The sequence below is a fragment of the Bos mutus genome, chromosome 3, assembly GCF_027580195.1.
Source record: "Bos mutus isolate GX-2022 chromosome 3, NWIPB_WYAK_1.1, whole genome shotgun sequence".
Taxonomy (NCBI): Eukaryota; Metazoa; Chordata; class Mammalia; order Artiodactyla; family Bovidae; genus Bos; species Bos mutus.
In genome coordinates, this window is record NC_091619.1 from 92271060 (window position 1) to 92287078 (window position 16019).

Here is a 16019-nt window from a genome sequence, read left to right on the forward strand (position 1 = left end):
TCTTGTCTCCTGGGACAACCAGGTTCTGTGCATTGTCACAGGAAGTATCTTTAAGGGTCTTAAGGTGCAAAACACATAAGAAAGTCTCACGCTTCAGATGCAGTTTTTCCTGGGCCATTTGTAAGGATCTTGTGAGGCAGGAGAGATCCAGAGTAATTCCTGGGAATTCAGGGAAGAGAAAGCCCTCAGAGGGGAGATAAGCCAGTGTGTCTGTGGGTAGAAAGAGCAAATGAAGCTTTACTTATTTGGTGAAGATCTTGGGGTGCCTCCCAGAGTCTAGACTAGAGCTGGCCAGGCTGGTAAGCGGGGGACCAGGGGAAAGAGGAACAAAAGCACTGGTCAAAAAAGGACAAGCTTAGGCTTCTTATACTGATGACCTTGGGCAGGTCAGCTTTTTTCTTGGAGCCACAGAGTGAGTGTTAGTGAAATGGAGAAGGTCTGCCTGGACACTCCATCCCCCAGGGGTGACATGAGGATCAAATGAAGTAAGACATTCAATCAATGCTTTGGAAACGGAAGTGTTGTATATACATAGTCACGTAGTAACTCTCAAAAAACATCTAATTATTACTCTCACGCTGTCTCACCCCATCAGGTACAGAAGTGTACACTTTACCTGCATTCTCTTGTTTAATCCTTGAAATAAATCTATGAGATAGGTAAGATTATCCCAATTTACAAACCAGGGAATTGATTCATAAAGAAAATAATGACTTGCTGGGGATTACACAGCTGGTCCATGATAGAACCAGGATCAATCTGGCTCAGGATCCTGGGTCACTGAACCATCTCCTTCAAGAAGAAACCTCCTTGAAGCAGCAAGCCCTCCTTGCTTCAAAGCCTGAGCACTGGCTATATTAATACAGAGTGTTCTATCAAGGGGGCATGAAAGGGAAGGGAAAAATCCTTACTACTATCTCTCTTCTATTTTTAAAAATTTTATATAGTTGCTTTACAACTATATAGTATACTATAAAGTATAGTTGCTTTACAATAATGTGTTAGTGTACACTGTACAGCAAAGTGAATCAGCTGTACCTATACATGTACAGCTTCCCTGTGGCTCAGACAGTAAAGAATCTGCCTGCAATGCAGGAGACCCAGGTTCAATCCCTGGGTCGGGAAGATCCCCTGGAGAAGAGAATGGCTACCCATTCCAGTAATCTTTCCTGGAGAATCTCAGGGATGGAAAAGCCCAGCGGGCTATAGTCCATGGGGTTGCAAAGAGTCAGACATGACTGAGTGACTAACACACACATACATGTAGCTCCTTTTTTGGATTTCCTTCCCATTTAGATCACCACAGAGCATTCAGTAGAGTTCTCTGTGCTATTCAGTAGCTATTCATTAGTTATCTATTTTATACATAATATATGTCAATCCCAATCTCTCTTCTATCTTCAGGGTTTGACTTCTTTGAAGCCAGTGCCAAGGAGAACATCAGCGTGAGGCAGGCCTTCGAGCGCCTGGTGGATGCCATTTGCGACAAGATGTCTGATACGCTGGACACAGACCCCTCCTTGCTGGGCACCTCCAAGAACACCCGTCTCTCAGACACCCCACCTCTGCTGCAGCAGAACTGCTCGTGCTAGGCAAGGCCCACCATCCCGATCTCCCTTCATTGTGGCCCTACTCCCACTCTGCTTCCCTGTTACACTCTGTCCACCCCAAGCTGAGCTGCTGCTGTTTCTTGCCTGCAGTGGAGGTGGAAGCATGACCCTGGGGTTCTCTACAGGTGGCCCCACTCACATACACTCAGCACTAGACTAACTAGGTCACAATGTGGGTGGAGATTCATTTTACAAAAGTTGACTCCACTTTACGAAGGTGATTCACTACAGGGACTTGGAAAAGCAAGTCTCTTCTCTGCCTTTAAAATAAGATTCCCTCCCTTGACCAAAATTTGACACACCCATGCACACTTTTCAGGGCCTGGCTAACTGTGTAAAGTGAGACACACCTGCATAGCTAATCTTTTGCGGAAAAAAAAGAAAAAAAACCCCTCTCCTTACACAGCCAGCTTGTTTCATATCAGGCTCCCTGTGGGGCTTCCTCTCACCACTAGATAAGCCTTGTTTCTCAAAGCCCTCGTCTGTTACCACGGATGCCCAGAGGGCTTGGGCAGTTGCTGTGGTGACAAGCCAGAGCTAATCTCCAGAGAGCTCAGCCTCTCTAAATGATGCTGAAAGAGCAAAGGCTGAGTCAGGAAACACACTTAAAAGAAAAAGATTATCCCCTGCAAAATGTCAAAGGTTCCCGCTATATAGAAGAGCAAATGCATGTGCTCGAGGAAGACAAAAAGACAAACACAGGCAAAATCAAGAAATAGGTCACAAATGTCTGATTTTGCTGCTTTCCAGTGGGTTCTTCACTGTGGGAACTCCATGACATTGGTCATTGGTTCTTAGGTTCCCAGAATCTAAAAAATTTACAGTTGGTGGGATCTCAAATTTTACCAAGTCTCACTAGTCAATTCCAATCTTCATATATCTGACAAGTGGCTGTCAAGCCTCACAGCCAAATCTCTTCTAAAGCATACTTCCTAGGGAGGGATGGGAGCTCAGTTTCCACACCTTTCGGTAGCTCTCATAATCAGAAAGTTTTCCTTGCTTTAAGCTGAAATCTGCCTCCTAGAAATTCTTCTTCCTCTTCCCACCCCATCTGTGGTATCTCTGTTGTCAGAGACTTCAGTCTCTGCTCCCCCTGCCACGTGACCCACTTAGGTGATTTGAGAGCAGATACCATGACCCCTGGAATCTGCCCTTTCTCCAAGTCAATAGTTCTCATCCCATCTGCTATTCTTCTTAGGGTTCTCTCCCCATCCTGCCCTTTCCTCCAACCCGTCTTTCTATCACTCTTGAGTACTCTGGCTGAGAAATCTGATTCAAAGCAGAATAAATCTAAGTGGGCACAAACCTGAAAAAAAATTGGGAAAAGTGAACTCAGAGGTCCCTCATTCTCCTGAGAGTGAAACTTTGGTTTCTACCCAAGAGCTAATGTGAAACTACTACTTCATTAAACACCTGAAGAAAACAAAACCAGAAGAGCCCTCTGGTACTGGAAACGAACCTAATGCATTAGCTCATGCTTCTAGCTTGTCTGGACACAAGGCACACGTTTGGTTTGTTACTCCAACAATGACATGGAGCTAGCAATGATTCCTGAAAATCTTTCATCCAGCCCTGGCCTTAATCCCTGGTTTCCTTCTGTACTAACACGCTGCTTCAGAAGTCAGTGGAGGAGGCGGGAGAGTCTCTCCCAGATTTTCTCTCCATTCTGAACACAGCTTATTGTCCTAGGAAAGTGCATTAAATAACCCTTCAGGGTCAGCTCTGTGGAGAGGTTGCCTTCTGTGATTCAGTACAGAGGATAGTGTTTTGAACTTGGAATCAGGGGACTCAGGCTCTGCCCTGAAATCAGGAGACTTAAAAACTCTGTCCTGAGATTCTGGACCAGTTCCTCCCCATCAGTGAGTCTTGATTTCCCACTTATAAAATGAGGGAAGCCATCTGGGAAATCTTTTCAGTCTCTTCTGGCACTAATAACTCTGAGAGCCTAATTTTCACCTTCAATATTTCAGTTGATCTGCAAAATAAACCCAAGAGATAAGGATTATCACCCCAATATCACTGTAGCCAACACTGATATAAGTAAGCAAGTGATGCTTACTCAATACGAGGTGTTGCTCCAAGCACTGAATGTGTATTAACTCATTTATCTTTCCGACATCTTTGTGAGGGAGGCACTATAATCCATCTCGTTTAAAAACAAATTAAGGAACAGATAGGTTCTTTAGCTTGTCTAAGGTCACCTAATGAGTAAATGGTAGAGCTGGGGTTCAAACCCAGAAAGTAGGCTCCAAAGTCTGTGCTCCTCACCACATTCTATAGTACATTTTTATAGATGAACTGTGATCAGAAGAAGTTAAGAGACTTGGCCAAGATCATACAACTAGCAAGTGTTAGAGCCACAGTAGAATTCAGCCCCGAGGCCATCAGATTCCAAATCCACTGAAGAAAAGACATATCTCTAATTTGTTAATAAATTGTTCAACTACTCAGACTAATCTGAGGTGACAGCTGTCTAACACTTCTGGAAAGGAGTCTCTGAGGAAGCCCAGGTCCCATGGGCCTGAGCAAAAACTGCTCAGTGTTTCTGAGGCTTAGGCGCTGGCATTCCTTGTATCTGCCTCTGTCAGGAAATTTTTATCAAGCTCTGAAGCAGTGCAATGAGTAGCCTGCCTGCGTCAGCAGTGGGTCATTTTGGGAGGTGTAACTTGATACAATTCTCTGACCAAGGAAGAATGTGGTCCCTTCCCAGGGCAGTGTTTCTGGATGAGCTTTTTACACTGTAAATTCCTATACAGGTCAGGAATAATTATTATTTTTCTGGGCAGTCACACCTTTCTACCCCGGTCAGACCAAGCTCCTCATGACCCCTGGGTATGTTAGTATGTGTATCCAATAATCCTTTCTCTCCTACTGAGTATCCAGGCAAAAATTGAATTTTTCACCTAAAGATTGTCAAAATCCTGAAAACTCAGGAGCCAATTCAAGGGAACAAGTGTCTTCACAATAGACAGAATCAACAGTTAAATGTAATAATGGCAAACTTCTACCAGGCAACAGACAGATCTGCTTGTTAGATGGCAATTCCTCAACCCTGCTCTGTGACCTCATTTCTGCAGAATGAAGGCAGCAGCTTCCAGCTGATTGTGGTGAATGTTCATCAATCATGGTAATAGTGCAATTAGGTTCAAGCTGCATAATATGTGTTATGGCAACTTGTCCCCAGTTTTCATTTCGCTTAACATTCCAAATAAAAGGAGATTTAAAAAAACCTCTTGACCTCTAAAAATGCAAAAGTAGGCCCAAAGTGCAATACCGTATCGTAGCTATTTACAGGATCTGGTTTAAATGCATGTGTATCTGTAAATACAAAGTGATTGGTGACAATACTGTCTTCTCAGTCTGTAGCATTATTAACTTCTAGGCGCAGTAATGCAGTAGATTGTACCAAATGGTCACAGACTCATTAAATATTGTATTTGGAAGGGAGCTTAGAGGAAATGTCTAGGCTCCTCTTGCTACAAAAAGGAAGGGGAGGCCCAGGGAGGGGGAGGAAATTTCCTAAGGTCACTCTCAGTGGATTGTGATGGAGCCAGGACTAGGTCTTGGATCACCTCTAGGAAGAAATTCACTTCTGTACCTACTATAGGTCTGGCACTATTAAACACTGGAAAATATACATTAAAACAAATGGTCCCTGATTGCAGGTACCTATAGACTAATGGGACGACAGAGGATGAGATAGCTGGACGGCATCACTGACTCGATGGACGTGAGTCTGAGTGAACTTCGGGAGTTGGTGATGGACAGGGAGGCCTGGCGTGCTGCGATTCATGGGGTCGCAAAGAGTCAGACACGACTGAGCGACTGATCTGATCTGATCTGATCTGATAGTCTAATGGAGGTGCTTTTTTTTGAAATATTATTGTCCCCAATGACAGGCAAGGAAACATACCCTTGAGAAGGTTAACATGCCAAAGTCATTCATTTACTAATAGAACCCACCTCTGTCTGACTCTTGCTCTTTGTTTTCCTCTTCAGATTGTGTATTTGGGATATTGGTAGTAACAGATTTCCAAGGATTGTCAGAGTTTACAGCCTCACTTGGGGTATTTGTTTCACAATTGCTTTGTGACTGCAGCCTTATAATGTCCACAGAATGATATGAACATTCTCCGGACATTACTTTCCCAGTTATACCACCTGCTCTTGCCCCAAGCTCCTTGCTTATGTATCAAGTTTCTTACAGTGTCTTGAGTAATGTTTATTTGAATTCATTTGCCAACCATTTGGTATAAGTAGAAGGAATTATAGTGGCGAGTGTCCTGATATTTCATTGATTTCAGATTCCCCATCCCAAACCTACACTTTACCTGCTACTGCTAAAGAATCAAGCAACAGCCTGTGACTGGGAGTGCCTGTGAGAGACATGTCCATTGGATACAAATACTGTTAAGTGATGTTTTTGAAGGCCTGGATCCCTTATATGAAGTAGGCACAATTGAAATATATTCTTTCAACAAATTAGTGTCTAGTATGTGCCAGGATACAATCACTGGTAAACTAGACACAATCCTTGCCTTCATTAAGCTTATAGTCTAACAGCGTGTTGTTTAGTCTAGACACTGAAAAATAATCACCAAAATATAATTACAAAGCACAGTGAAGGAAAGCTACATCATTCTATGAGAACACATAACTGTGAAATCTGAGTCACCTTTGTGGAGCTATTTCAGGGACCTCAGGAAGACCCCACTGCCCCTGGCTATCACTCTACAGTTCTCAATTAAGCTTTCATCTTTTAGTTTAAACCTTTGATGAAACCTGATTGAACACAAATCCTCCAAAAGGAGTAAGAAGGAATTCCCTGGAGGTCCTGTGGTTAGGACTCCAACTTCAGTCCCTGGTCAAAGGACTGAGATCCCACAAGCCACATGGTGTAGCCAAAAAAAAAAAAAAAAAAGTGAGATAAAGAATATCTGTACTTGTGAAACATCTGTAGACCACCTGGTTCAGAGTTAACTGTCCTCTGAGACACATAACAAACCACTCAAAAATTTAGTAATTCAAAACAATAAACATTATTTCTCATCATTGGATAGAGATGGGTGGATGGCTCCTCTGGCCAAGGCTGGATGGTCTAGAGAGGCTTCATTCATGTGTCTGGAGTCCAGGCTGAGATGACTAAAGTGGTGGGATCTTCTCTCTCCATGTTTTCATTCTCCAGAAAGCAACCCAAAGTTGTTCACATGGTGGCAGAAGTTTTCCCAGCAGCATGAGAGGGCAAGCTCCAATGCAAAATCATTTTTCAAGCCTCTGTTTGTATCATGTTTGCTCATGTCCAACTGACTAACAAGTCATACGGCCAAGCCTAATTTTAAGAGGTGGAAGAATAGATGCCATCTCTTGATAAAAGCTGCAGAAACTTATGGCCATTTTTCAGCCTACCAAAGGAAGCAACTCTAAGTCATCTGAAACTAAGTTGGATCAATTTTCCTGGGTCCTAAAACCTGGCTCTGAAGATAACCAAGGGAAATGACACAGTGGTTTACAACAGGCCTGTTTCTCATCATTTGTTTAGTTGTCCAAAGGGTATACTTTGGAGCAATCAACACATCTCATGGAGTTTAGATGCTTGTTTAACAGTTCATTTGGTTAGTTCTTAGCTCCCCACTGAGGGATGAGTCTGGCTTCTCATTCCATGGGATTCACTGTAATAATGATTGTGATTCTCATCTGAAGTTCCTGGCTGGAAGTCCAGCAGAAGGATTCAGTATATGCAAAAGATATGACTAAAAGAACAGTTGAGCCCTCTGCTCTAGATGTACTTTCTTCCTTGAAGCCTCATTTACTCCTGAGGCTTTAGGTGCCACATCTTTGGTGATGACATGTATAAACAACTGCCTACTATACATCTCCTTGTCTCAAACTTACCATGTCAGGAACTCTTGATTCTGCTCCAAATTTATTTTAACTCTAGTTTTCACAGAAATCTTGGTATAATTCCTAATTCCTTGTTTTTCTTTTTCTTAGCATCGACATCTAATCCAACAAGTCCTGTGATTCTCCTTCTAAAGTCTATCTCAAGTCTTCCCACTTTTGGAAGTAAGGCTTCCCTGATAGCTCAGTTGGTCAAGAATCCACGTGCAATGGAGGAGACCCCAGTTCAATTTCTGGGTCGGGAAGATTCACTGGAGAAAGCATAGGCTACCCACTCCCGTATTCTTGGGCATCCCTTGTAGCTCAGCTGGTAAAGAATCCACCTGCAATGTGGGAGACCTGGGTTCGATCCCTGGGTTGGGAAGATCCCCTGGAGAAGGGAAAGGCTACCCACTCCAGTATTCTGGCCTGGAGAATTCCATGGACTGTATAGATCATGGGGTCACAAAGAGTCGGATATGACTGAGCCATTTTCACTTTCATGGCCATGACGTTGGTCCAAGGTACCATTGTTTCTCCCATACCTAGGAGCTAACACAGAGCTTATAGCCACTTTCCCTACTCCATGCTTGCTCACTTACAGTCTACCCTCCACACAATAGCAATTTTTTAAAAATATAAATTAATCAGCATTCAGTAACACTGAAGTCTACTTCAATGCCAGACATGAAAAGAATCTAGAGACTTCCATTATGATTAATATTTTGTTGATTCTCGTTCTAGCCCTGAATCTGTTCACTTGCTGCAGGATCTCTGGTAAATCATTTCTTTTGATAGCCAGCTATCATGTCTCCCCTCATTTCTTCAGAAAACGGCAACCTCTTCTTTTGTTGTACTACTACTTCCTCATCCAAACCAGGTGATTCTTTCTGAAGTTCCTAGCTGGAAGCCCAGCAGAAGGATTCAGTAGATGCAAAAGAGATGACTAAAAAACAGTTGAACCCTCTGCTCTAGATATACTTTCTTCCTTGAAGCCTCATCTACTCACTTGTGATTTGAGAATCACAAGTGAAGATTGTCAGTAAAGGGGGCATGTGATCAAGTGGGGCCAGTCAGAATCCTTCCTTAGGAATTTTTTTAACTGGAGCAATTTTCTTTCCTTTTGAATGGCAAATATACAGGGATGTGTGCTCTAAAACTGATGGTGTATCCTCACCCCAGATGTAGAATACCACTCTGTAGTAAAAGAAAACAATCTCCTCATGCAGAGAGAAGCATAGATATAGGTAAGAGAGTGTGTCTTGTGGATTCCTTATTGATTCTGGCTTCTTGAGGCTTGACTGGTCACCACATTCTTTGATTCTGCTAGACACCTCACTAGTTTCAATAAAGTCCCTATTGAGCTTTGCTCATTGGAGTTAGGTTATTATCACTTGCAACCAAACTACAGTCTTTCCTCTTTGGTTCTCAGTTTTCTTACTGCTCCAAATTTTTAAACACCAAGACAATCCCACAGAAGTGGGATTTTCTGAATCCATTTCTTATACCTGATTTCTTATACCTGAATGCATGAGAAAGAGGGATTTTGCAAAGTAAAAAGCAGTTCTCCATGATGTCTCCTGATGATAGCACAGGTAAAGGTTCCTATGGTTAGGTCACTGATCCACACAGTGTCTGGCTTCCCAAGTACCCAGAAACTACACAAAACATCTAACACCACTGCTGCGAGTTCATATCTGTTCCTATTTCTGTGCCAACTTAGTGACAGCCACCGTCTTGAGAGAACACAGTTGAATGGACTGAGTTGTATGGGATGTGCCTTCACCTGCTTCTCTTCTTTCATCTTGAAGTGACCAAACAGCAAATATCCAAATAGGAAGTCTCTTGAAAAGAGACTTGATTAAAAGAGTTTCCTTTGCTTGATGTAAAATTGTGGAATAGAAATGCAAAATAAGTCAGTAAGTCTCTGAGGAATGTAATTAGAATTGCATCTCTTCTTGTGGTTCACCAATGGACTGGGATAAAGTTAACAGGTTGTGCAACCTTAGTTAAGTCACTCCCTATCTCTGAGCTTCAGGAGCTTACAGCAGATGGTTTCTTCAGGCGCTTTTGGCACTAATGCTCTATGATTTTATGCCCATTTTCTGTAAGAGCTGCAAGTGGCAAACAAGATTTTGGCAGGGAAATGTTCTCTATGAAAGCCTCTTCTCTACTTGGGTATAATTAAAACAGCCAAGGCTATGTGACCCCTCTCATCACACAACCAGGTTTGTGACTCTTGTTTTGGAGGCTGTCAGAAAGCATCTTAACAATTAAGTGCATCTGGATGGTCCCTGACTCCCTGTCCCAAGTCAGAGTTTCCTAAAGGGTCACAAGAGGAAGAGAAGAAACAAGAATCTCTGGGGAGACTTATTAAGAACGCAGCACAGACTCATGCATTTGAGAAGAAATACTAGGGCAGCCAATGTTTAAGAGCCATAAATGCATTCCAATTCAAGGAGGACTAATTTATAGAGCACTAAGTGGATGCCAGGCTCAGCTGGGTAAGATCTTTCTGAGGGCAGTCTCTATCATGCAGCTGGGATCCTGGAAACTAAAGGGTTGAGAGATTTGCATGTGCTGAATTATCTTCCAATCCCTCTAAACTTCAGACCACAGAATGAGGACCAAATATGCAGTGCAGTGAGTGGTCTAAGACGACGGCTTGTAGTTCAACGGACCCAGGTTCAATTTGGTTCTTCGTCATTAACTAGTTGTGTGACTTGGAGCAAATTACTCTCTCTCAGAGCCTCAATTATTTCATATGTAAATGGAAAAGTAATTCTCACCTCAAGAAATTGTTGAGAGGATTAAATGTGAGAATAGTATAAATAAAGTTTTTAGTGCAGGGCCTAACACACATAGTAAGTGCCAAATGTGTGGTGTTGGCAGTTGTGCTGCAGAAGGTCATCCCAGTCGGGCAGAGCAGGGCGAAAATCCAACCTAGAATCTTTGTAAGGGCTCTTGGAGCAGAGACAGGAAAGACCCTGTGCAAACACTATGAGCAACAGAGCAATGGGGGTGGGACAGGGCCTGTAAGGAGGAGATGGAGCCTGGACTTGGAAAGTGGATGGAGAAAGAATCTCATTGGGAATAAGGGAAGGGAATCCAAGAAAATGGCTTTGAACAGTTCTGTTGCATGACCTTGTTGGGCTGGCTGCCCCCAGACACCTGACAGAATGTAGAAACCAGCCTCCAGAAGTGAAGAATAAGCCAAAAATGAGATTTATAGTGTTCTGGAGCCTCTGTTAGAGATTTCCTCCAATGTACAGGAAACCAGGATCCTGGAGACCTGGGTTTGAGTCCTGCCTTTGAAATATACAAATAGTGTGACCTTTGGCAAATATGTGTGCGTGTGTGTGTGCTAAGTCACTTCAGTCATGTCCAACTCTTTACAATCTTCTGGACTGTAGCCTGCCAGGCTCCTCTGTCCATGGGATTCTTCAGGCAAGAATACTGGAGTGGGTAGCCATACCTTCTGCTAGAGGATCTTCCCGACCCAGGGGATCAAACCCACGTCTCTTACATCTCCTGCATTGGCAGGTGGGTTCTTCACCACTAGCACTGCCTGAAAGCCCTTGGACAAACATGTGTTCACTGTAACATGAGATTAATAATTGTATCTACTTCACAAAATACCTGTGACAGTCAAATGAAAGTACATTTTAGGAATTGCAGAACATTGGGGGCATATAAAATGGAACCACTGGGAAGGGCTGGGGTAGGCAACAGATGGCATTCATCATAGAATGAAACTGAGCATACCCCTCCCAGAGCCATTTCCAAGGATCCCCTCCTCCCTCCACCTCCTTTCCCCTTCCCCCACATTAGGTCCCAGTAACCTAACCTCACGTGGAAATATCAGAGCCAGCATGCCCTACACCCAGAGGTTTGGTTGACTTCAGAGAAACTTCCAGAGGCTAAGAGCACTGAAAGGAATTAACCAGTGCATGTGGGACTGAATGAGCAGAGCAGTGAACTGAGACTGGGTGGGGACCCAGGAGGGGCAGACAGTGGAGTCCATATGCACTGTGATTAGAATAGCATAACAAAAATGACTAGTCACGTGTTTGGCACTTTACAGTTCCCAAAGCACTTTCTTACTGAAGCTCTAATGATCTTTGATACAACCCTGTAATGTGGGTTTTAGAATTTCCAGTACTCAGATGGGGAAAACTGAGGCCTGTATCTGAGAAGCAACCAAGCCAAGACTACATAGAGAAAGCAGCAAATGGCTTGGTTGATTTCAGAACCGGGTAGGGTCTACCCCCAGGAGTGGGCAGTCTTGGTCCTGAACCCTGTGTATTGTGGGCAGGGGGAGGGCAAGCTGAAGAAAAAACCTGAGCATCCATTGTATCTACATCTGTCTTCTTCTCTGCTTGTGGGAAGGAAGGAAGCAAGGAACACACATTCCTCATGGCACCCACACCCTCAGTAAAATGAAACCCTGGAGCAGGGTTGAGCAGCAAAGGCTTTCCTCCCATCACAGGGGCAGATGCTCTCCCGAGTCACACAGCGAAATGTCACCTTACTCAGTATGCACAACATCTTCAATTCTCCCAATGACTCTTAATTTATTCAATCAGGGACCAAGCTATCTCATGCCAGCCTAGCAGATGTACTACAACAGGCTGAGAAGAATTCCTCCGGAGAAGCAAGTAGCAAAAATCGGAGTTGTTGCTCTCTTAAGACTGAGCAGAGAGAAGGATCATAACTCTCATGTCCCCACCCCTCCATCAGATTCTAGCTAAACAGATGTTTTCCTGCTTTTTTTTATTTTCTGCTTACTGACACCCCTTCTCAGTGACATATGAAATATGAAATGTCATGTAGTGTTGTGAGTTTGTACAAATATAAAGAAATACCAGGGCATACACAGTAACAAAAGGAAAGATCCCATTTGCAAATATCTGTGGTGTCTCTTTGTTCTGTATTGATACGTCATATTGATATAAATTGGCTTTTCTTAATATAGCTTTACCCTCGTCATGGTGGCAGTGTTGGGATGTGCATTAAAGTTCATCTGAAGTATGCATCACTTATGCATGACTCTTCCTTGAGTTTGTGCCAAGAGCTTTGGGGAAAGACTCCTGCCATCTGAGATCTTAGGAACTAGGGAGACAGTTCCAGCACCGATGCAATAAAAGCCACAAGACAAGATAACAGTTCATGAATGACTCAGAAAAGGGGGATAAGGGCAGACTATAACAGGGAAGGCTTATTGGAGGAGGAAGGTTGTACTTACGAAGATCCTCTTGGTCCCAGTTCTGTGCTGGATGATGCAGAGGATGCAGAGAATTACAAGGATCAGTGTGTGTCTCCAAGGAGCATGGCTCAGTATTGATGCCCAACAGTGGGTTAGGATATACTGCTGGAGCACTGAGGAGCAAGAGAGCTGCTCAATACATGGCTGAGCTGGAGAGAGTGCTCAGCCCACAGGAAAATGAAAAAGTATAGACAGAAATGGCAGCTTCCCAAAGGGGCAGAACCTACTCCCCACTTACCAACTTCCCAAAAGTATAACATCGTTCTTCACTCATCCCCACCATGGTGTGATGGGAAGCCCTTTCCTTTTCTCTAGCCTGGTTAACTCTTATTCATCTGTAAGGACACAGGCACCAAGACCCTGGTGAGCCAGAGACGATGTGAAGCTTTGGAAACAGAGCAGAAGTGATGGAAGTGTTAGATACTGCATTAGTGAGGATTCTTTTGATTTTATGACACATACCCACATTTAATAATCACAAGGGGGAAAAAAGAGATCATGGTGGAAGGGGAATTTGTTAGCTCATGTTACTGCAAAGTCCAGGAGTGTATCTAGCTTCAGGCTCACCTAGAACCAGGTGATTGATTTATATTATCAGGATTCCATTTATCTCTCAGTTTTACTCTCCTCTGGGTTGGCTTCATTCTCAGGTTGCTTCAAGTTTATCTTACCATGTAGCCGTCTTTACAAAAAGAGAGTGAGGTTGCTTCAATAGCTTTCTTTTTAAAAAAACTGATTTACAATGTTGTGTTAATTTCCACTGTATAGCAAAGTGATTCAGTTATACATACATTTTTTTTCACATTCTTTTCCACTATGGTTTATCACAGAATATTGAATATAGTTCTCTGTACTTACAGTAGGACCTTGTTTATCCATTCTCTGTTCACATCTTGTAACCCTAAACTCCCAGTTAGTTTCTTCTAACCCCTCCCTCCCACCCCTCCCCCTTGGCAACCACAAGTCTCTTCTCTCATGTCTGTTGAGTTTTTTTCTGTTTTGTAGATAGGTTCATTTATGTCATATTTGAGACTCCCCATATAAGTGACATAATATGGTATTTGTCTTTCTCTTTCTGACTTACTTTGCTTAGAATAATCTTTAGGTCCATCTAGGTTGCTGGAAATGGCACTATTTCATTCTTTTTTATGGCTGAGTAGTTATTTCATTGTATACATACGTGACACCTTTATTCATTTATCTGTCGATGGATACTTCAATAGTTTTAGCAAAAGTCTTGGGTCATGTACCTGTTTTAGGATCAATTATTATACCAGGAGGCGAGCGTTCTGATTGGCTGAACCTGTACCTCGTGCCCATCTCTGCATTTGGAAAACGGAATTAGTCCCACTGAAACCAGATGAACTCCAAGTGGGAGAGGAGTGATGGCCCCTAAGGAAAATTTGGGTGCTGCTTTCAGATGAGAAGAGAATGGGTGCTGACCAGGCATAGATACCACCTATTCATAGGAGATACAGAATCAGATCATTTCACAAAAGACACATAAAGACTGGACATAGGAGAACAAGATTGAGTTCTACTCAGTCTTGAGTATGGAAATGGAAGAACAATGCAGGCAAGGATAGCAAGGGATGAGGGTTTGTGGAGACCTGAGGCAGCCAGCTGAGTGCAGAGCCAGCAGGATGAATATGATTGAAATGATTGAATAGGCTGTGTCCTGCAAAGAGGGCCTGTGTGAACTGAATGGCGGTTGAAATGCAGCCTGGGCTCCAGGTGCTGAGTTTTGTGTCCTAGTGTGGGGCTGCCTCTACCAGGAGGAAGGGTCCTTTGTATAATTCACCCAAAGGTGCTATCTGCTCACCAAACTGTGAGTAGAGGGGCAACATCCATCCCAAGGGAACACCTGCTTCCAATTTGCACAAAGATGCTGTAGTGGGTTGAATTGCATCCCCCTAAAAGATACATTTGAGATAGGCTGGGACCTGGGACCCTTTGCTGCACTGGTACAGTGCTTGCACCTGAACACACCTCTCCTCAAGCAACCAAATACAAAGAAATTATACGGGACTAAAAATAACTGTGTGCACGGTACAGTTAGAGCAAAATTATGGACAAAAGATATAAAGAGACCAAAAAATCCAAATGCCACTTTTGAAGATCCTGGAGCAAAATCAGGGGGTCAGGAACAAAAGCAAGAGAACTGAGCACACCCGCTACACACACCACCACCTAAGGGGCAAGCAAAATACCTAAGCCACCCTTCCACCAGACCCCTGGACATACGTCTACCCTCACGTCCTGAAAGGAATAAGCTTGCGCCCACTCATGGAGTGGCAAGGTGCAAGCAAGGGAAACTGTTGTTTGTTCTTATTCCCTGCTGCTGCAGCAGGGGCCCCAATAAAGCCTTGCCTGTATTTGTCTGGCCTCTGATCAATTCCTATTGATTGGGGAAGGCCAAGAACTTTGGTAGACATCATATTCAGTCCTAACTCCTGGTACCTACAAATGTGACCTTATTTGGATATAGGGTCTTGGCAGAAGTCATCAAGTTAAGATGAGGCCATACTATGGATAAGTGTAGCACTAAATCCAATGACTGGTGTCTTACAAGAAGAGAGAGATTTGGACGCAGAGACACAGAACAGACACAGGGAAGACTATGTGATGGTGGAGGTGGCAATTGGAGTGATGCAGCTACAGGCCAAGGAATGCAAAGGATTACTGGTAACCACCTGAAGCTAGGAAACAGGTACGAAACATTCCTCCTCAAAACCTTCACACAGCAAGTAAACAGTATTTTCAAACTGTAGTAGTTCAGAGAGGACTGCCAATAAAACAAGTGACAACCTTTTCTTGGTTTGAGATGAGTGGGGCACATGTTAGACTGGAGCCTCTGCATCTGCTGTTCTTTCTTTCTGTCTTCCAAGCTCACTTATGTGCCTCCTCTGAGAAACCATATCCCCGTTTTCCTTTGCCATAGAACTTACTGTGCCATATTGTAATTTTCTGAGTACTTGTGGGAATAGATTGTCCAATGACACTGAACCCAATTTTTTTTTCCTGTGAAATAAACCAGGCAAGAACTAGGCAAATGTGCAGGAATCTGGAGACCTACTTAAATGAAGGAAATGAGACTCCAATAGTTTCACTAACAAGATTCAGAGTTATTGAAATGTTTTACGTTGGTAAACCAGGGTAGCTATGAACACAGGTCAATGATGGGGAAGGGTGGGGAGTCCCTGAAATGTCATTCCTCAGAGAAGTGTACCCTGACTCTATCATACCCCTCAACTTGTTTTATTTTC

General features: G+C 43.3%; 1 protein-coding gene across 1 annotated transcript in view; it reads left to right on the plus strand.

The window, feature by feature from the left end:
• Positions 1-12814, plus strand: part of RAB3B (RAB3B, member RAS oncogene family) — a 78930-nt gene extending 66116 nt beyond the window's left edge. The window contains exon 5 of the mRNA XM_070368072.1: positions 1405-12814. Coding sequence (XP_070224173.1) covers positions 1405-1592 — 188 coding nt within the window. The 3' untranslated portion in view covers positions 1593-12814. The remainder of the gene's footprint in view (positions 1-1404) is intronic.
• The last annotated feature ends 3205 nt before the right edge of the window (positions 12815-16019 follow it).